The following is a 20,778-nucleotide window of genomic DNA, read 5'->3' as shown; positions in this document are numbered from 1 at the left end:
TGCTCCCATGCACAAAGCCAGGACAGGAAGCATACCTCACCTTCTTTACCATCTCTCAAGGATCACAGTCCTCTACTATTTATTGTTCAAATGTCTGGGTTGGAAAGGTGGTGTTGTTAATCAGCTGCCTAATTGTTTATGACAAGAAAGTTTAAGTCTAGGCCCTATTACTCCCTCATGACCAGAAGCAGAACTTCCATAAAGTCCTATGAAGTGGCTACCATGCACTAAGACTTTAGATATGTAAGTGAAGAGGAAGCAGTATAAAAGGAGAGGCTAAGGTAAAACCACACAGTAAAATCAGATCAAAGGCCAATCCCTGAGGAGCTGCCCGTGTCTCTTTGTAATCTCCATAAGTGTGTCAGAAAGCGTCATAGAAGACAGAAGCATGATCAGAAATGGGGAGGTGGGGGAGGATTGCCATAGCGGTACAGAAAATCGTGGAGGGCTGGGCTAAAGAGTCGTGGTAAAGAAGGAAGCCTCAGAAGTGTTCTAAAGGGGGTCGGGGTGCAACCACATGGGGGCTTGCTTATTACTCTCTCACAGATAAAGGGCTATACATTTTTCTCTGCATGTGATTTTACCACAGGGATACATCTCCTTTCTGAACTTCTCCCTTTCCTGCCCACTCTGGAACAACCATGAAATCCTTCTAATCCTAAATGCTTCTTCTCCTGTGAAATTTCCCTCATTCACATTAAATTTGTATAACCTTTGTTACACATTTATCTTTTGTCCTTGGTTTTTGCCTTTATTATATTTTGATCTGTGCCTAAGTGAGCACTCTTTCTTTAACAAGCATCCCACAAAAATGGGATGCTATCTGACTTGCTGTCACAAAAGCAAATACCTTCTGCATGATACAACCATAAATACACAGTACCCTGTGAGGTGCTTTTGATATTTTGTTTTGGTTGTTTTCTTGAAACAGGGTCTCATATAGATTAGGTTGGCCTCAAACTTAATATGTTGCCCAGGCTGGCCTTTAAACTCATGATCTTGCCTCTACCTCCCAAGTGCTGGGATTATAGGTATGCACTATTACACCCAGCTTTTTTGAAGTATTTTTAGAAAGTACTACTGCCAGATGTCCACTAAATATTAGTATGCTTTTATTTAAATGATATATACTTAAATATTTACAAATGAACTGATTTGCTTTAAAATAATCCAGTAGATCAAAGGTTTGTACATTTTTTATAATGGGCCAAGTAGTAAATATTTTGGCTTTATAGGCTCCATTGTCCCTGTGGTGGTTCCTCAGGACACCATTGTGCAAGCTAATGCAGCCACAGACCATATCTGAATGAGGGAGCCTAAGTGTGTTCTGTTTTAAACTATATTCAGAAAACTAGCCGGTGAGCTGCATTTTGATGAACCTGTCAGGGTGCAATAAGATTGGCTGTGTGTTGGTAAGTGTTTGCGGTGGGTGATTGGCACAGAAGAATGCATTGTCAGATATGTTTGAAAAGCCCTGCATGAAGAGATACAATGAGTTTCTTGTAAGTTAATGTGAAGGAAAAAATTGTCGCTGGGGTGTCATGTTTACTGGTAACCGTCTCTTATCTCTCTCTGATGAAATTGACTTCCTGGGCTAGCTTCCCTGCAGTCTTCAGTGCAGCACTGCGAAGAACAAAACACCAAGATCAAGCAGCTGCTGATGAAAACCAAGAAGGAACTGGCAGAGTCAAAGCAAGCGGTACGTTAATTCTCTGTACCGTATTTTAGGACTTACAGTTGTGAATCACTCACTGTGTGATTTAACCAGGATTTCCGTTCTTAGGAAACGGATCAATTACTACTTCAAGCATCGCTCAAGGGCGAACTAGAAGCAAGCCAACAGCAAGTAGAAGTCTATAAAGTAAGATTTTAAATGTTTGCAAAGCTTTTTCCATGTAGAAATAAAGTTCCACATAGATGGGCTAGAGAGCTGGTTCAGCAGTTCAGGGCACTGGCTGCTCTTGCAGGGGCCCCAGGTTCAATTCCCAGCACCCACATGGTGGCTAACAACCATCTGTACTTGCCTCTCCTCCCATTCCAGGGAATCTGATGCCTTGTGCTGGCCTCCATGGGCACCAGGCACACATGGTACATAGACACAGTTACAGGCAAAACATCTATACATATAGAAAATAATAGGGATTTTTTTTTAAAAGAAAGAAAAATTTCTATCAGTTACCATTTTGGAATACTTAGAAAGATTACTCAACATTTTGAAGAAGCAGAAGCAGTGAAGTTTAGTAATACTGCCTAGATGACCATCATGTATTTGAGGATCTGTAATAGTCTAGAATAGTGCATATAAAATGAACATGGCCCAAAACTTCATCTGAATCCTCTAAAAATACAATTGAGAAGCAATATATGAGGTGGTCGAATATTTGCTGTATTTTTTTGTATAATGTCTGGTGGTATTTAATTAAACATTAAATATGTAGTCTTTAATTGTGCAGATACTCGTTTAATAAAAAAATAAATCAACCAGATAGTGAGAAAGCATAATTCATGCTGTCTCTCTTTCTGATGATAATTATATACCTGAAAACAATCTACCACTTAGTTGTGCCATTTAATCTGTCTCTCCCCAGATTCAGCTGGCTGAGATAACGTCTGAGAAACACAAAATCCACGAGCACCTGAAGACTTCTGCAGAACAGCACCAGCGCACCCTGAGTGCATACCAGCAGAGGGTGGCGGCGCTGCAGGAAGAGAGCCGTACTGCCAAGGTGTGTCCTGCAAGACCAAAACCACCCGGATTTCCTTACTCCGGGGTCCTTACTCCAGGGCCACGTTCCCCTTGGCAGTGTTCTGCAGTGAAGAGCACTTAGCAGATGCTCTAAACCCAACAGCATGACACTGACATGACTGGGGTAGAGTGTGTGTGTGTGTGTGTGTGTGTGTGTGTGTGTGTGTGTGTGTGTGTGTGTGTGTGTGTGTGTGTGTTTATTACATCTGTGTGAATGTGAGCACACATGTACCACCATGTTTGTGTGGAGGGCAGGGGTCAGTTTTTACGAGATGGTTCTGTACCTTGTTGAGACAGTGTCTCTCTTGTTGCTGCTGCTGCTGCTGCACTTTGTTCACCGGGCCAGCTGGCCCGTCCATGCACTTCTGTCTGTCTCCTGATTGGCTGTGTGAACACAGGGATGGTAAATGCATTTCTTCTGACCTGGCTTTTTTTTTTAAACATGGGTTTCAGAACTCAAACTCAGGTTTTTCAGGCTTGCACAGCTAATACTTTAGCTGTTAGCCATCTCCCCAGATCTTACCAGCATTTTTTTTTTTAAGGAAAACTATGAGTACACTTACCTTACTTACATTTATATTTTGCAATTTGTATGTGTAAAAATGTCACATATTTACTTAAAGAAAAAAACTTTTGAGAAAGCACTGCATTTTTTTTTCTGAGGTTTAAATAATTGCAGCATTCTAATAGAATGACCATCGGGCCTCCTTCCCTGGCTTCAACATACAAAGCATTTAGTTACTTACTGTGGCTTTGTCAGAGTTCTCTCTCTCTCACCCTAAGTTATCGTGACAGTAATGTGAAGTCTAAAGATCGCGTCAGAAACACATGATTTGACTTTCACCACTGTATTGAGAGCCGCTGGTAGCAAAAGTCCATGGGAGTATACAGCAGTGACAACTAGTGTTCAGAAGGTCAACCTGTCAGAACTAAGGGTTCTGTTAGAGGGAACCATCACACAAGGTGTTATGGAATGACTGCCTTTTGAATGAACTGGCTGTCTCTTGTTGTAAACTTCTTGTGCAATAACAGCTGTGATTCTCCACATTTACTGTGCATCTCCATGTTACGTGTACATGTACTCTCACGATTGCATCTCAATCTTGAGCACAACTTTTTCTAAACATTTGGGGTAATTGGACAACTTTCCCCAGCTGTGTTTATTTTTTATTAACATACATGTGGGCCATTCTCCAGATAAAAGTTTTTTAGGAAAGATCCCTTTTTCCAAGGACAAATGCAGAGAAATAAACATTAGCTCATCTCACCCACAGATAGAGAAAAGAACCACTAACAATTAAATCCTCAACTCCTTACCTTCACCCTGGGTTATTTACACAAGACCCTAACTTAAGAGATTTACTGCTCACATTCCTAGGATGAGGTTTTAGCCATTTGCTAGATACTGAGTTAAGGCAGTTACTTCCCACTGACCCAAGGAGATTGCCTCCAGGCCAGGCAGGAAACAGGTGCCAAGCTTCTTTCTTGTGCAAATTAAGTTTTTATTCCTCCTCAGCCAGGTGCTATTCCTAGATTTTCTCCTCAGCAATTACTCTGACTGAGGTTGCTTAGCCACCTAGCATATGTTCCCCTCCCTATCAGAAAGCAGCTGCAGCTGGGACGAGCCGGAAAAGCCGCACCAAAGACAGTTTACTTTCTTGTGACTTACTGACCCCTAACATTCTACCTAGCCATTTCTAGATTCTAGTTTGAGCACATAAATTCCCTAATTGATCTTAGAGCCTTTAGTTGACCCTACTAGAGAACTCCCCTTTAGTTATTCCCCTTTAGAGTTGAAATTGGAAGCTGACAATTGCTTTATGAGTGGGTCCTTATCACCTCTCTCTGCAACCCTGAAAAACTTCAAGCCTAGCATTGCTTTACCAAAGAACTATTGTGTGGATATTCAGTTCTCTGAGAGCACTGGGAGGATTGATGGAGAAGAACAAAGATGAGGACAGAGATGGAAAGAACTAGATAAGACATGGGAAAGGACTGAGAGGTAAGAGAACAGAAAAGAAACTGTAGACAGAATTGACGTAGAGAGATAAAGCGAATGGACTAAAGAACTCAGTGTGCTTACATCCGTTGACTATCCCTCAGATTGGAATCCTCAGCCGGTTGGTAGACTCTTCCGCAGACCCTGGGAGCAAACAGTATAGGCTGGACCTATTGTTGTTTGTGTTAACTGTGTACTGAGGGTGAGATTCAAATGAATAATGGCCCCCGAGAGTCGACTTTTCCTATTTATAGAAAGAGAACATATCAGCCGGGCGGTGGTGGCTCACGCCTTTAATCCCAGCACTCGGGAGGCAGAGGCAGGCGGATCTCTGTGAGTTCGAGGCCAGCCTGGGCTACCAAGTGAATTCCAGGAAAGGCACAAAGCTATACAAGAGAAACCCTGTCTCGAAAAACCAAAAAAAAAAAAAAAAAAAAAAAAGAAAGAGAACATATCACAGCTTAAAAAATGATAAAGTAATATAAGCAAACAGTGTCATCATAAAATTTGCCAGTAATAAGTTAGTCTGCTGTGGTGGAAACAGGAAGTCGGCGGTTTTAAGAAGGGTCAGGCCAACAGGACTAGGTTTCTGTTTTGGTTAAGTCTGGTATTTTGGGCTTTTGTTTGTTGTTAGTTTTTATGAGACAGGGACTCATTCTATACCCCATACTAACCTGGAACTCATAGTGTAGCCCAGGCTGGCCTCGAATTCATAGCACTCCCCCTGCCTCAGCCTCTTGAGTTCTGAGATTTCGGGGATGAGCCACCGTACCCAGCCCCAGAACTCCTTTTCAGTAGTTCAAATCAATAAAGGCTATTTGCTTCATTTTTACAAACAGAATGTGTTACTTCACTTCATTAGCCTATGAAAGGACATAGAAGGATATGTCAGCGTGACAATTTTCTCTCCTTTAAAATGTTCTAGGCAGAACAAGCTGCTGTCACCTCTGAATTTGAGAGCTACAAAGTCCGAGTTCATAACGTTCTAAAACAACAGAAAAATAAATCTGTGTCTCAGGCTGAAACTGAGGGAGCTAAACAAGAAAGGTAAGGTTTTCCCCATACAAATACAGGTTGATCCCCAAGTTGGTTAAAACTCTCATTTTTATTGCTTTTGAGTGGAATTTTAGGTGTGATTACCAGTGAGCAGAGAATTTCTTGGTGTCACCATATTTCTAGATAATTAGGAAAGTACATACCAAGAGGATTATTGCATACTCTAAAGGATGTTAAAGTAACAGTGAAGCAAAAATGTGGTCTGTGAGCTATAGACTCTTGTCTTAATAAGTCCTGGACATAGTAAAAATTTAGGCATTAAAATTAAATTTATGTTATGGTATTTATGACCACCCCATTTGATCTGAACAGTGTGTTAATACTAGTTTAAAATTAGCATCCAGATCCATTTTGTAAATGTTCAAAAATATACCAGGAACAAGAGATGGGCTGGGTGTGGTGGCACACACCTTTAATCCCAGCACTCAGGAGGCAGAGGCAGGCAGATCTCTGAGAGTTGAAGGCCAGCCTGGGCTACCAAGTGAGTTCCAAGACAGCCAGGGCTACATAGTAAGACCCAGTCTCAAAAAGAGATGAGGGAGGGGGAGAGGGTTAGGACAGCCTGTGGTGTGTATGTTGATTTTGTAGTAGAGGTTGATTATTTATACTCTTTATACCTGCTTTGGGGGCTTAGAACAGGACTAATGGTCCTGTAATGTTTGCATTCTGTTACTTTTTGTTTAGGAGTCTGTTAAATATGGGTCTGTAGTCTTCTGTATGATGAGATACTTTCTCTACCCATAGCTATCATAAAGTATTGATACACTTAGTAAATATCATTTGTAAGAACCATTTGTGCATACCTGAATCTTGAGTTCAGACTACTTGAATGTGATACTTTGTTCCTTCCAGTGATTTATACTTTTTTTAAACCTATTTTTTTCTCTTTTTTTGGAGCTGAGGATCAAACCCAGGGCCTTGTGCTTGCTAGGCAGGCGCTCTACCACTGAGCTAAATCCCCAACCCTTAAACCTATTTTTATGAATTGTTTTATTAGAGCTTCTTGTGGGTGAGACTTGTCACCTTAGAGAATGTCACTCCCCCCCGGGTATGTCCATTTTTTATACATCTTTTAAGGAACTAATAATGTATGCATTATGGAAGAGTTGTGGGTTTTAATTATTTCCACCAAGATTTTATTCTGATTCTAAACTGACTTCTTTCTTTACTTGAGGTATGGTCTTTCACTGTATTTTGAGTTCACATCCCATTCTCATAACAGCTGCCATAGAACTGTGTGAAATTGTTTTTTAATTAATGATAATCCTATAACATTTAACGTAGGCTAGTCTGATACCATATGAAGTTCTATTTCATTTTAATATGGAATTTTAAACTCAGACAAGCCCAAGCTTTGTGATCCCAGCACTCAATCAAGAAGCCGAGCCAGGAGGATTGCCACAAATTCAAAACCATTTTGTGCTCCGTAGCAAGTATTAGGCTAGCCAGGGCTACATAGCAAGACTCTTCAACAAACAAACAAATTAACTAAATGAATAAACTCAAGAGATATTTTTATAAAATCTATAGTGCCTGATGATTTACAGTCTGTATAGCATCTTTTAAAATTTCTTTTAATTCTAGTCTTGAATTTTTGTGATATTTCCTTTAGAATCATCCACAGTAACAAAGAATATGTCACTGAAACAACAAAATAAGGTTTCCCTCTATCACAAACATTGATAAACTGTTTATTTCTGTTTTAGGGAACACCTGGAAATGCTGATTGACCAGCTGAAAATCAAGTTACAGGATAGCCAAAATAGTTTACAAATCAGTGTATCAGAGTTTCAGACGCTGCAGTCTGAGCACGACACTCTGCTGGAGAGGCACAACCGGATGCTGCAGGAGACCGTGACCAAAGAGGCCGAGCTTCGGGAAAAGTAAGGCTGCCAGCAGCAACCGATGCTCTTGGTACCAGGCAAGCAGCCTGGGTCACTGTACTCTTCCCTGGGGTTTCAGTAAGGGGTCGGAGCCTACAGAGGCTTGTAACTTTGCCTTACCTACCACCAAGCTTCCCCTTCGGACTGGTTTTATATTTAGTGTTATTGAGAATACCTAACATTTATCTACTTATCTGATTGATATCCCACCTCCTTACAGCCTGTATAATCAGGAAATTTCTTTAAAAAGAAAAAAACGTTTTCCCACCAAAAGTGTCAAATTAAAAAAAGCATTTTCCTTTATCTCCATAAGAAAGCATTAAAGTATTTATTCACTAATTATGCCAACCAGTTAATGTCTGTATAACTCACAGATCCCAACTAATATGAACACCCAAGTCACAACTGGGACAGATTAATAAGCTTCTGTCAGGACAGGTATTCCGGTTCCATGTGGGGAGCTTATAAGCAGCTAGCTTCCTAGTAAATTCAGAACTGTGGATGATAACACCTGCAGGCTACAAGCCTTACCAAAGCACTGAAATGCACTTTGTGTGTGCGTGTGATGCTAGAGATTGAATGCAGGCAAGTGCTATGCCACTGAACTGTCTGCCTGGCCCTCAGAAAATGGTTGTGACTGCTAATGGTTCCCCCTTTACATTCCTGGTAACTATTATGAGCAAAATGCTTGCAAAACACTATGTACAGTATCTTATTAGTGACTATGAACTTGGTAATTAAGATAACCTTTTCTAAAGCCAGGCATGGTAGCATACACTTGTAATCTCACCATTCAAGTTTGAGACCTGGGCTACATAACAAGTTTAAGTCCAGCCTGAACTACATAGTAAGACCTTGTCTTTTTTTAAAAAAAGAAAAAAAATCAATGAAGTTTGTTTTTTTGTTGGTGTGTTTGCTTGCTTGTTTGTTTGTTTGTTTGTTTGTTTGTTTTGGTTTTGTTTTGTTTTGTTTTGCCACCTTTTCCTCTTTAGCCACTAAATCTGATTCAACTTAGAATGGTGTATGTATTTATAACAGATAGAAAGCAAATCTTAATGCACTATACTCTCAGTAGTTTAGAATGTTCAGTTTGCCTTGGAATCAGGTTTGAGACAGCAGGCATGAGAATCAGGAGAGGGCAGCTTCCACTCTTTTTTTTAATTGCTTCTCATTTTTATCAGCAAATATGTCTGGAAATTTTGTTTATTTTCTGGTTGAAGTTTGCGAAAACCAAACATAAAATAACAAGGGTACAAATAAACTCTTAAAAGTAGTTGCTCAGTTGTTACGCAAGCCTGGTGGCATGAGTACAGTCCCTGGAACCCAGGTAAAAGTGGAGGGAGACAGCTGACTCTACAGAACTGTCCTCTGCCATAATGTGCCCATAATACACCCATCATTCACTTACACACAGTAGTAAGAAAAAGAATAAACTCAAATCAGTAACAGTAGTTGCTCCCAAACTGTAGGTCTGCTAGTTGGTGTCAGCCTGACGGTGTAAACTCTGTGGAGAGCTGTTGATGGTAGCTAATTCCCAGGACCACTGGCACAGAGTCAGCAGCTGTAGTACGAAAACTAGGTGTTTGTTTTACAAGGTATCCAGCAATTCTGATGCCTGAGTGTTTCATGCTAATTCACTCAAAACTTGATATTTTCTTTAGGACTTTTCTTTATGAAAAGTATTTTTTTCACATGTTCAAGGTAACAAAGAATAGATAGAGTAATCTTATGTTTATGTGAGCTGCCCACATAAAATAACATGGAGTAGAAAACTGTGTGTGTGTGTGTAAGTGTGTAACAGGGTTTTCTGTATTCTAGGCTAGTCTCATCTACTCTTTTTGTAGATGAGGGTGACTTTTAACTTTTGATCCTCCTCTTCCAGCTCCCATGTTCTAAGATTACAGACTGTACTAATATATCTAGTTTATATGGTTCTGGGAACTGAACCCAGGGCTTCCTGCATGCTAAGTAAGCACTCTACCAGTTGAGGCCCGAAAATATGATCAGCTTATACTTTAAAAAAAAATTATTTTTCAGTGAACCACAAAGCAAGCCTCCTACTTTTGTTGACGCACATGGCAGTTTCTCTGTGGAGCACAGGACATGATGAGTAATGTAGACTGTAATGTAGCCAGTATCCCTCAGACATGGAGGTCAAGTTGCTTTGCACGTTCTGTAGATGCTCTAGGGCTTCCCTTGGAGAATCCAGGTGACAGAGGCTGGGTCAGCATGTGCAGTTCAAGGTTCTCATGAACTGGACTTTCACCTTTAGGTTATGCTCAGTTCAGTCGGAGAACACCCTGATGAAGTCTGAACACTCGCAGACAGTGTGTCAGCTAACATCCCAGAATGAAGCGCTCCGGAACAGCTTCCGAGACCAAGTTCGACATTTGCAGGACGAGCACAGAAAGACAGTGGAGACCCTGCAGCACCAGCTCTCCAAAGTGGAAGCTCAGCTCTTCCAGCTCAAGAGTGAGCCATCCACAAAAAGTATGTGTATGTTTGTGGCAGGATTGACTTTCTGTGTTCTAGCATATTTGTGTCACTTAAGAACATTGTTCACGTGGCTGGAGAGATGGCTCAGTGGTTAAGAGCACTGACTGCTCTTCCAGAGGTCCTGAGTTCACTCCCAGCAACCACACGGTAGCTCACAACCATCTGTAATGAGATCTGGTGCCCTCCTCTGGCCTGCAGGTATACCTGCAGACATATACTGTATACATAATAAATAAATGAATGAATATAAATAAATAAATGAATAATAAATAAACAAACAAACATTGTTCACGGCTGCACGCCTTTAATCCCAGCACTCGGAGGCAGAGGCAGGTGGATCTCTGTGAGTTCAAGGCCAGGCTGGCCTACAGAATGAGTTCCAGGACAGGCTCCAAAGCTACAGAGAAACCCTGTCTCGAAAAACCAAAAAGAAAGAACATAGTTCACAAATTCACAAGAAAGTAAACTACTGGGCTGGAGAGATGGATCAATAGTTTAAGAGCACTGGCTGTTCTTCCAGAGGACATGGGTTTGATCCCCAGCAACTCACATGGTGGTTCACATCCATCTGTAGCTCCAGTTCCAGAGAATCCAATGCCCTCTTCCGGCTTCACTGCCTACACGTGATACACAGACATACATGCAAAACACCCAGAGATACAAAATAATTAAAAAATTAAATAATAATTAAATTATGTAAAACTTAGCCAGGCAATGGTGCATGCCTTTATTCCCAGCACTCGGGAGACAGAGGCAGATAGATGTCTACAGAGTTCCAGGACAGCCAAGGCTACACAAAGAAACCTTGTCTTGGGGGCGGGAGGGGGGGAGTAAATCAGCTGGTGGTGGCGCATGCCTTTAATCCCAGCACTCAGGAGACAGAGCCAGGTGGATCTCTGAGTTTGAGGCCAGCCTGGTCTACAGAGCGAGCTCCAGGACAGGCACCAAAACTACACAGAGAAACCCTGTCTCTGGTAGAAATTCAGAAACCCATGGATAGGCTCTAAGAAGGCAGCCAGGAGCTACAGAGCTTTAAAGGGACTGGGGAGACAGTTCATAGTATTGAAAAGAAATGAACCTTGAAACTTAAAAAAAATGCTGGATTAAGCTGCGAGACCTTGCATAGAGTTAGGAGTCAGTCAAGTAATGCATTTGGAAATGTCATGGGAGCCTCACAGTTCCGTGTGAGTGTTCATTATAAGCGAGCAAGAAATCCTTTCTTCCTTTTTTGAGACAAAATTGTATACTATGTAGCCCTGGCTGGCCTGGGACTCACTGTGTAAACCGAATGTTAGGATTAAAGCCCAAGAATTCCATGAACTGTATCAGTTGGTTCCCTACCCTGAACTCTGGCTTCTGAACACTGGATGTGAGCAGGCAACACTAATCACCAACCCAGGTGACAGTGTCAGGCAGTGATGGAGACTGCCACCACATAGCAGCAGTGGGAAGTATGGGGTGTGAGGTGTGACAGGGTCCTGTGCTGTTTTTCTCTTTGGGGGAGGGGGCCAGGTAGGTGCAGAGTCAAACCACACAGACTCCGGGTCGGAAACAATAAGCTCAGTTTATTCAGGAAGAGGCAATTATACACCCTCCATCCCACCCTGGGGGGAGGTCTGATGAATATGCATCTGCTGGTGTGACATGGCTGCCTCTCATTGGTCCAGGTCATCTCCAGATCATGTCTCAGCTGCTGTTGCTAAGGCCCTCAGGCAGACCCAGGTTGGCTCTCAGAAAGTATCTTTTTACTGGTTTGGACCAGCTGGCCCTCAAGCCTGTTAGGCATAAGTCATCCCATATTAGGTAAGATAAGTGTCCAGCTGTCCATCATAGGCAGCAAGTAGTGATGGATGGTTTGTGTTGGATGACTAGCATAGCTCAATGTAAAATGACTTAATTTTTGTAACTGCTTAGCATCCTTTCTTCAGACACCATTTATTTACTGGCTGTTTGTTTAATTTCCTTAACCTTTGATGGACAGTCAAGGCTGTCTTTAATTTTATTGGTTCTCTTTGTTAGGTTCAGATCTGTTGGTCTTTCATAGTTTCACTTTTTTAAAATATTTGATAGGCCCTGCTTCTTCCCACCAACCTCTGAAAAACCCTCGAGAAAGAAGAAACACAGAGCTGCCCCTTCTGGACATGCACACTGTGGCCCGAGAGGAGGGGGAAGGGATGGAGACGACCGACAGCGAGTCTGTGTCCTCGGCGGGCGCACACGTTCCGTCTTTAGAACAGCTGCTCAGTTCCCCTGACACCAAGCTTGGTAGGTTCCTTCGTGTGACTGCTTTACCCTGGCTGTCTTGTTTGATACATACTACTCTAATTTTCATGTTTTTTCAGCTGTTCCAGTAAAAGAGCTTATAGTACGAAACAGATCTCTTTAAAAACTAAAAACTTTAACACAAGCATAGGGCTAGGGCAGAAGTGGAAGATGGGAAGTCTTGTATTGTTATTAGGAAGTAAATGAGTTATTGCCTCAGTCTCCAGGAAATTGACAGTTTCAGTTTATCCCTTACAGTGAAGTGTTACTAAATTTTCTGTAGTAGATATAGTATAGTTTTGGTATGCTTTTTATTCTTACCTGTAATGAATATTACTGTTCATAACTCAAGGGGATTCTCATCTTTCTAAAGCTCTGGAACCACATTTATACCCAACATTGTGTTAGTCACCATTCAGATACTGTAACAAAATCCTTGAAAGTTATCTTAAGAAAGATTTTTGCCTTAGCTTACAGCCCAGGGTCACTTGGCCTTAGCATTTCTACAACAGCAAGACACAACGTCACGGTGGAGTACCTTATGGCAGCCATGAAGTGGGCAGATGAGCCAGGCTTCCAGCATCCCTTTCAAAGGCACGCCTCCTGTGACCCAACTTTGTTCCACTAGTACCATTTCTAGTAGTACCTCACAATGGGAACCCAGTGCTCCCTAGCATATATGAAGCCCTGGTAGTGATACTGTGTCCCCCAATATATTGTGCACCCCTAATAAACTTATTTGGGGTCAGAAAACAGAACAGCCACTAGATAGACACAGAGGCCAGAAAATGGTGGCACACACAGCATTTGGAGGCAGAGATCCATGTGGATCTCTGTGATTTCAAGGCCACACTGGAAACAGCCAGGAATGGGAGCACACACCTTTAATTCCAGGAAGTGATGGCAGGAAAGAGAAAGGTATATAAGGCATGAGGACCAGGAACTAGAGATCTTTTTAAGCTTTCAGGTGAGGACTCAGAGGTTTCCAATTTGAAGAAACAGGATCAGCTGACAAGTTATCGAGGTGAGGTTAGCTGTGGCTTGTTCTGTTTTTCTGATCTTTAGCGTTCACCCCAATATCTAGCTCCATATTTTTTATTTACTAAGACCTTTTAAGATTCGTGATACAGGCCGGGCGGTGGTGGCGCACGCCTTTAATCCCAGCACTCGGGAGGCAGAGCCAGGCGGATCTCTGTGAGTTCGAGGCCAGCCTGGACTACCAAGTGAGTCCCAGGAGAGGCGCAAAGCTACACAGAGAAACCCTGTCTTGAAAAAACCAAAAAAAAAAAAAAAAAAAAAAAAAAAAAAAAAAAAAAAAAAGATTCGTGATACAGGCCTTGGATTACACTCCCCAGCACCACCACAAAAAAAAAAAGAAAGAAAGAAAGAAAGAAAGAAAGAAAGAAAGAAAGAAAGAAAGAAAGAAAGAAAGAAAGAAAGAAAGAAAGAAAGAAAGAAAAAAAGAAAAAGAAAGAAAAAAATGTAAAAAGTATAAACCGTAATGAGGGGCTTAGAGAACCAAACTATTTGTACTACAACAGAAATTCGGTCTTATTTGTGCTACATTCAACTAGAAACTTGAGCTGAGGTGTATCATATAGATAAATGACAAAGAGTGGACTTACATGTTACAAAGTAAGATATTTAATTTTTTATTTAGAGTCTGTAGTCTCTGATTGTGAAAATTGATTTTTAGAACAGCATCTTGCAGAGCCCTCTTTATGGCATGCCGAATTTACCAAAGAAGAGTTGGCTGAGAAGCTCAGTTCCACCGCAAAGAGTGCAGATCACTTAAACGGCCTGCTTCGGGAGACAGAGGCCACCAATGCCATCCTTATGGAGCAGATTAAGGTGCGAGCGGAGCCTGGCTGCCCTGACCTGCTCTGCAGCAGTTGCTTTTCTAGCCCTTCGTGTGTGTCGCCCCATTTCACAAGTTCACATTCCAGATGCATCCATAGCACCTGGATTCTTTAGATTAGATGCCTCATGATAGCAACTATTGCTTTTATATTTGTTAAACAAATATTTTTAATTTCTACTTTTTCGAAGAAAGCATAAGTAGAGCAATTGGGCAGACACTGATAGGTCATTGTTCCTCTGTACTTAAGTAAAACATGAGTGTATGTCCTTGAGTCCTAAGGATAAATAATTCAAGGCATTTCCCTTCTCCCTCCCTCCATCCCGTTTTCCTCCTCCCTCTTTCCCTTCCTCCCCTTTTCTCTCCCTCTCTAATCTTCCCTCTCCCCGGTCTCTCTTCCTCTTTCTTTTTATTTCTTTCTTTTTTTTTTTTACAGTATTTATTTTTATTATGCATTGGTATTTTGCCTCCATGTATGTCTATGTGAAGGTGTCAGATCTTGGAGTTACAGACAGTTCTTAGCTGCTATGTGGGTGCCAAGATTGAACCTGGGTCCTCTTGAAGAGCAGTCAGTGCTCTTAACTGCTGAGCCATCTCTCCAACCCCATCCTCTTTCTATTTCTTGAGACAAACCCTGGGCTGGCCTTGAACTTGTTATGGAGCCAGGGATGACCCTGAATATCTAATCATTCTGCCTCTACCTCCTGAATGCTGGGATTACAAGCCTGTAGGACTACTGTAGTCAGCTAAGAGTGCTCAAATGAGTTATTTCCTCCCCCTAAGAATAATGTCCAAGTCCTGCACTTTACATTAATTATAGTATTTAATCTTCATAATGACTAGAGAACCTTTGGGAAAATGAAACTGAGCCAGACATAGAGGCACACACCGTTAATCCCAGCACTTGGGAGTCAGAGCAGGCAGATCTCTTATTTTAAGGCCAGCTCGGTCTACATAACAAATTCCAGAGTTCAGGTCAGCTGCAGCCACATGGAGAGACCTAGTCTGGTGCTCCTTAGTGTTCCTGAACTGAGCGTGTCTTGGTAAAGTACTGTTTGCTCTGGACATCCTGATAGCCTGGCTCTGCAAGCAAGGCAGGGGAAGGGGTCCGCAGAGGCTGCAGATGTTTACCTCCCACCTTCCCACCTGCTTCCTGACTCCCCCTGCTCACATTCAGCTCATGTCCCAAGGAGGAGGAGGAGGTGTACTCGTGGGACCAGCTTGTGGTTCTGGTTGCTCACTTAGTGCTTCCCATCACTCCCCAGTTCTCAGCATGTCTGTGATGCCGCCTGTGCTGCTGAGGCAGCAATCTGTTTACATTGGACGCATCTGCTCTTGGTGGTGTTTGGAAAGCTGTCAGACTAGAGCACTTCATTTGTTCCCCTGTTTCCTCTCCCTCTCAGCTCCACTTTTACCTCCATGAGGTAGGGAGAAGATGAGAATGTGCATGTTCAGTTTACTGTAGTCACAAAAGTTCCCCACATCCACTGATAACTAATTTCTCTAACACCAGCTTCTCAAAAGTGAAGTAAGGAGACTGGAAAGAAATCAAGAACGAGAGAAGTCTGTAGCTAACCTGGAGTACTTGAAGAATGTCTTGCTGCGGTTCATCTTCCTGAAACCTGGTAGTGAAAGAGAGAGGCTTCTTCCCGTTATAGACACAATGCTGCAGCTCAGCCCTGAAGAAAAGGGAAAACTTGCTACAGTTGCTCAAGGTATGTGACAGGAGGCCCTCAACTGCCGTGTGATCATTTGTGCTAACCATTGGTCTTGCTGAAGAATTGATGTGTGCGTGCAACCTTTTTCTAGTTAAGTTTTATTCACTTTTATTTGTCCTGTCATACAGGTAACTAGAGTTGAAAAGCCAGTTTTTAACATTGGGGCAGTTACAATACATCAGTGAGTCCAGTACTCAGCAAAATGCAGTATACTGCTTAGTTTGACCTTCCATCTCTGAAAAGTACATCTGTATCCTGGTGTTGAGTTGGATGTTGTTGCTGGAGGGCTTCTCTCCAGGTTCCACCAAGCCCTGCAGTCCCACAATCCAAGTATAAAATAATCACTCAGACGCTTGTATTACTTATAAACTGTATGGCCGTGGCAGGCTTCTTGCTAACTGTTCTTATATCCATAAATTAATCCATTTCTACAAATCTATACCTTGCCACGTGGCTCGTGGCTTACTGGCATTTTCACATGCTGCTTGTCCTGGCGGGCAGCTGGCAGTGAGTCCTTCTGCCTTCCTGTTCTTTTATTTCTCCTCTCTGTTAGTCCCACCTATACTTCCTGCCTAGCCACTGCCAGTCAGGTTTTATTTATTGACCAATCAGAGCAACTTGACATACAGACCATCCCCCAGCACATCCAAGTGCAGACCATCTCAGACACCTGCACTCAGGCCCGTGGTCCTAATCATCCTCTATGCGGACCTGTTGGGTAAAGCCACGAGGAATCCAAGAACGGGGTCCCACAGGACATACAGAACATCCCACAGCAGGATGTTTTGTTCTTAGGGTGTGTGTGACATGGCTTCAAACTGCAAATTAAGAATCACGGTTTTATTTTTGGATTAGTCTAGAATGTTTTCGTTCCCAAGCATACAGAGGAAATACGGTAATGTCCCTGTAGCTGTGAGTTTTCAGCTCACGGCCAGTTTTTCTGGCCAAAATAGAACTAGAGATTTGTAAACTCCCCACACCGCGCCATCTCTCTGGCTCCCTCTCCCTGCAGCTCCTGTTACTGCTGCTGTGTGAGCACATCCGTCTCTGCTGCGTTCAGTTGACCTTCCCCTTCAGGCTTTGTTTTGTTGCCGTTTTTCAGGTTTAGTTGAAGAGTTGTAAGGGTGTAGTTGTTTGGGTTTGTTTGTTTTCATCCCCTTCTAATTGTATTAAGTCATGTTTTTAACTTCATATACCGTATATGAATTGAAGAAACTGATCATTTGCTCCATAGCAGTCCAGCAATTTGAACTTGGTGTTTATAGGAGTGTTGCACTTAGTCAAATACTGCACGTACACAGGAAGTCAGTTTCCTGATTACATCTAGGTGGATCTGGGCAAAGTGAGTACCTCACAGGCATACTGTGTACTTACTGTGTATAGCATTGTAATACTAAGCCCAGAATATATAGACACCAACTTGTGATTGATGTTCTCATCTTAACAGTCTAACATGTTCCTCTGTCCCTTATGCATCCTAAATAATCTAATAAATTTAAAATGGCTCTTGAGGGGGTTGGACAGATGGCTCAGTGGTTAAAAGCACTGGCTGATCATCTAGAGGTCCAGCAACTACATGGTGGCTCACAACCATCTATAGTGGGATCTGATGCCCTCTACTGGTGTAAAGTCAATAGAGCACTCATATACATAAAATAAATAATAATTCTTTAAAAAAAAAAAAAGAATGGCCCTTGGAATTCAGTTACTTAGTATGCTTAGTAAGATTTACCTTCTGGCTCTCACCCAAGATTTCCCATTTTTAGCAAGCTGGCCCTTGTGGTGTGGGGCTGTGCTTTAGGAGATCTGGATCTAGGACTAATGAGATTCAGGGTTAATGTTTAGCAGGATTACTTACTTCATAAGTATTGGTAGTTCCTTTACATCTGTTTTCATAAAGCATGTCTTCCTAATGAAGAAAGTTCTCAGTACTTACAAAACTCTTATTTCTGCTACTATAATTCAGAAGAACATAGCCACAGTTAACAGTAACCAAATGAAGCCAGGCATGGTACCTATATCCTAGATATATATACCTATAACCCCACCATTCAAAAGACTGAGGCAGGGCAATATTCAAGAGTTCAAGTTTACCCTGGGCTACAGAGTGAATACCAGGCCACAAGGGCTATGTAGCAAGGCCCTATCTCAAACAACAACAAAAAAACTCAATATAGGAAAATAGCATTGGGGCTAGAGAGATGACTCAGGGGTTAAGAGCACTGGCTGCTTTTCCAGAGGTCCTGAGTTCAATTCCCAGCAACTGCATGGTGGTTCACAATCATCTACAATGAAATCTGGTGCCCTCTTCTGGCCTGTAGGCCTACGTGCAAGCAGAACACTATATACATAATAAATAGATAAATAAGTCTTTTTTTAAAAAAAAAGAATATACCATTTATTGGGGCTGGAGAAATGGCTCAGCAGTTAAAAGCACTGACTGCTCTTCCAGAGGACCTGGGTTCAAATCTCAGCAACCACATAGAAGCTCACAACTGTCTGTAACTATAGTTCCAGGGTACCCAACACCCTCATATAGACATACATGCAGGCAAAACACTAATGCACATAAATAAAAGATAACAACAAATTTAAAAAGACTATACCATTTATCTATTTGTTTGTTTGTTTATTATGTGTATTTGGTATGTGCTTGTGCGTGACACACACATGGAGGTCAGAGCTTATGTCCTTCTACCATGTCGGTTCCTGGTATACAACTCAGACCATAGGCTTGGCAGCAGGCACCTTTATCTACTGAGCCATGTTGACAGCATATTATATATATTTTTAATAAATAACTATCCTTAATTACTTTTATGTACTGTTTTAATTTTATTCTCTCAAACTAAACCTGCTTTTTTATTATAAAACTTTTGAGATTTGCTTTTTGAGGCAGGGTTTCTCTGTGTAGCCCTGACTGTCCTGGAACTTGCTCTATAGACCAGGCTGGCCTTGAACTCAGAGACCTGCCTGCCAAGTGCTAGGATTAATGGCATGCACCACCGTGCTTCATTATAAAATTTATCAACATTTCGGGAATGAAATGTGTTTCCTTCTATTCAAATGTAGCTTTTAATAAAACAATAATGCATTCTCAATTATTTATCCAGTATGCTTAATGTAAAATGTTACAAACATTCAGTATCTCCCAGTTTTAAGTTTTGAATCCCTTGATTTGTAGGGGTCCCTACAAGCTTCACTGCTGGCAGAAACATGAACCACAAGAGGCGAGTTCAGTTCAGCGAGACCTAGTTAGCCAGGCTGATTCACACTTCTGGAGTCTGACACCAGACAGTTTATTTCAGACATATTTAAGCACAATATAATTTTAGAAAAGAGTTTCCTGGGCCGGGCGGTGGTGGCAAACGCCTTTAATCCCAGCACTCGGAAGGCAGAGGCAGGTGGATCTCTGTGAGTTCGAGGCCAGCCTGGTCTACAGAGTGAGTTCCAGGAAAGGCGCAAAGCTACACAGAGAAACCCTGTCTCGAAAAACCAAAAAAGAAAAAAGAAAAGAGTTTCCTGGTAACCACTCCCATGTGTACAATAAAGCTTAAGGTGTGACCATATCAAAACTCTACGAAAAATACATGTGACCTCCGCCATGAAGATGGGTTCTATAGCTTAAGGGCCTAGGATCTGGTGTGGTCTCTGGCCAAGATATTGTAGAGGTCCTCAGGCTGTAAGGTACATGTGTGATAACTCCCCTAAAGATGGGCTCTATTGACTGAGAAACAAAGCTCAAGATCAAGTCACCAAGTTATTTTTTTTTCTTTTTCTTTTTTTTTTTTCTTTTTTTAAGATTTATTTATTTATTATGTATACAGGAGAGGTTGCCAGCTCTCATTACAGATGGTTGTGAGCCACCATGTGGGTGCTGGGAATTGAACTCAGGACCTCTGGAAGAGCAGTCAGTGCTCTTAACCTCTGAGCCATCTCTCCAGCCCCAAGTCACCAGGTTATTAACAAGATCCACTCTCAGCCTTCTGGGTGGAAAGCAGATGGTGCTGGTCTACACAGGCACCTTTATGCAAGCCTGTGTGCTTTTAAATCCCTGGCTTATCGAGTGCATAGCTGTGAGCTTGAGCCCTCTACAGTGATTAACAAATTTAAAAGACACTAACCTCAGAGGTTTTAGAGTTTTTAATAATTTCATAGGAGTATACATGGGAGATCTTAGAACCTAGAACTCTAAGGCATGTGTCCTAAGTACTGTAAATGAACAGGAAAACACTTCTTAAACTTAAATTTTGTGTTTTAATTTCACTTTTTAATTATTGTATTAGTTCTTTTGTATACCAATTCTGTCAGTGGCAATAATAAAATACCATGATCAAAAGCAACTTAAGAAAAAAGACAAGGTCTCTGTTGGACTACAGTTCCAGAGGGGAACAGTCAGTCATAGTAGAGAAGACATGGCAGAAGGAACCAGAGGCCAGCCTAACTTTGGGAAGCAGAAGGACAGAGCAGGAAGTGGGCCAGGCTCTAAAACCTCACAGACAACAGCATGCATCCTCCAGCAAGACCTTCTGAAGGCTCCATACCCCTAAACAGCCACCAGCCGGAGATCAAGGGTTCAGACACAGGAGCCTGTGGGTGACATTTCATATTCAAACCATAGTTAATGTGGAGCTTGCATAAAGGTGCTTGAGCATGCATATGCAGGTATATACAGGCCACACGATGCATGCATGTAAAGGGCAAAGGACAACTTGGGGGGTTGGTTCTCTCCCTCTGTGCTATGTCCCAGGAATTGAACT

The 20,778-nt window shown here is 41.9% G+C and overlaps 1 protein-coding gene across 2 annotated transcripts in view; it reads left to right on the top strand.

Moving 5' to 3' along the window:
* The window catches only part of Gcc2 (GRIP and coiled-coil domain containing 2), a 60,050-nt gene that overhangs the window by 35,803 nt on the left and 3,469 nt on the right, over positions 1-20,778 (top strand). For both annotated transcript variants that reach the window (XM_042266597.2, XM_076557231.1), the window contains 9 exons: positions 1,599-1,699; positions 1,784-1,861; positions 2,589-2,726; positions 5,671-5,792; positions 7,508-7,684; positions 9,957-10,174; positions 12,251-12,445; positions 14,139-14,293; positions 15,814-16,015. In XM_042266597.2, coding sequence (XP_042122531.1) covers positions 1,599-1,699; positions 1,784-1,861; positions 2,589-2,726; positions 5,671-5,792; positions 7,508-7,684; positions 9,957-10,174; positions 12,251-12,445; positions 14,139-14,293; positions 15,814-16,015 — 1,386 coding nt within the window. The remainder of the gene's footprint in view (positions 1-1,598; positions 1,700-1,783; positions 1,862-2,588; positions 2,727-5,670; positions 5,793-7,507; positions 7,685-9,956; positions 10,175-12,250; positions 12,446-14,138; positions 14,294-15,813; positions 16,016-20,778) is intronic.

The sequence above is a fragment of the Peromyscus maniculatus genome, chromosome 21 (genome assembly GCF_049852395.1).
Source record: "Peromyscus maniculatus bairdii isolate BWxNUB_F1_BW_parent chromosome 21, HU_Pman_BW_mat_3.1, whole genome shotgun sequence".
Lineage (NCBI taxonomy): Eukaryota > Metazoa > Chordata > Mammalia > Rodentia > Cricetidae > Peromyscus > Peromyscus maniculatus.
This window is presented reverse-complemented; position numbering and strand designations above follow the sequence as displayed.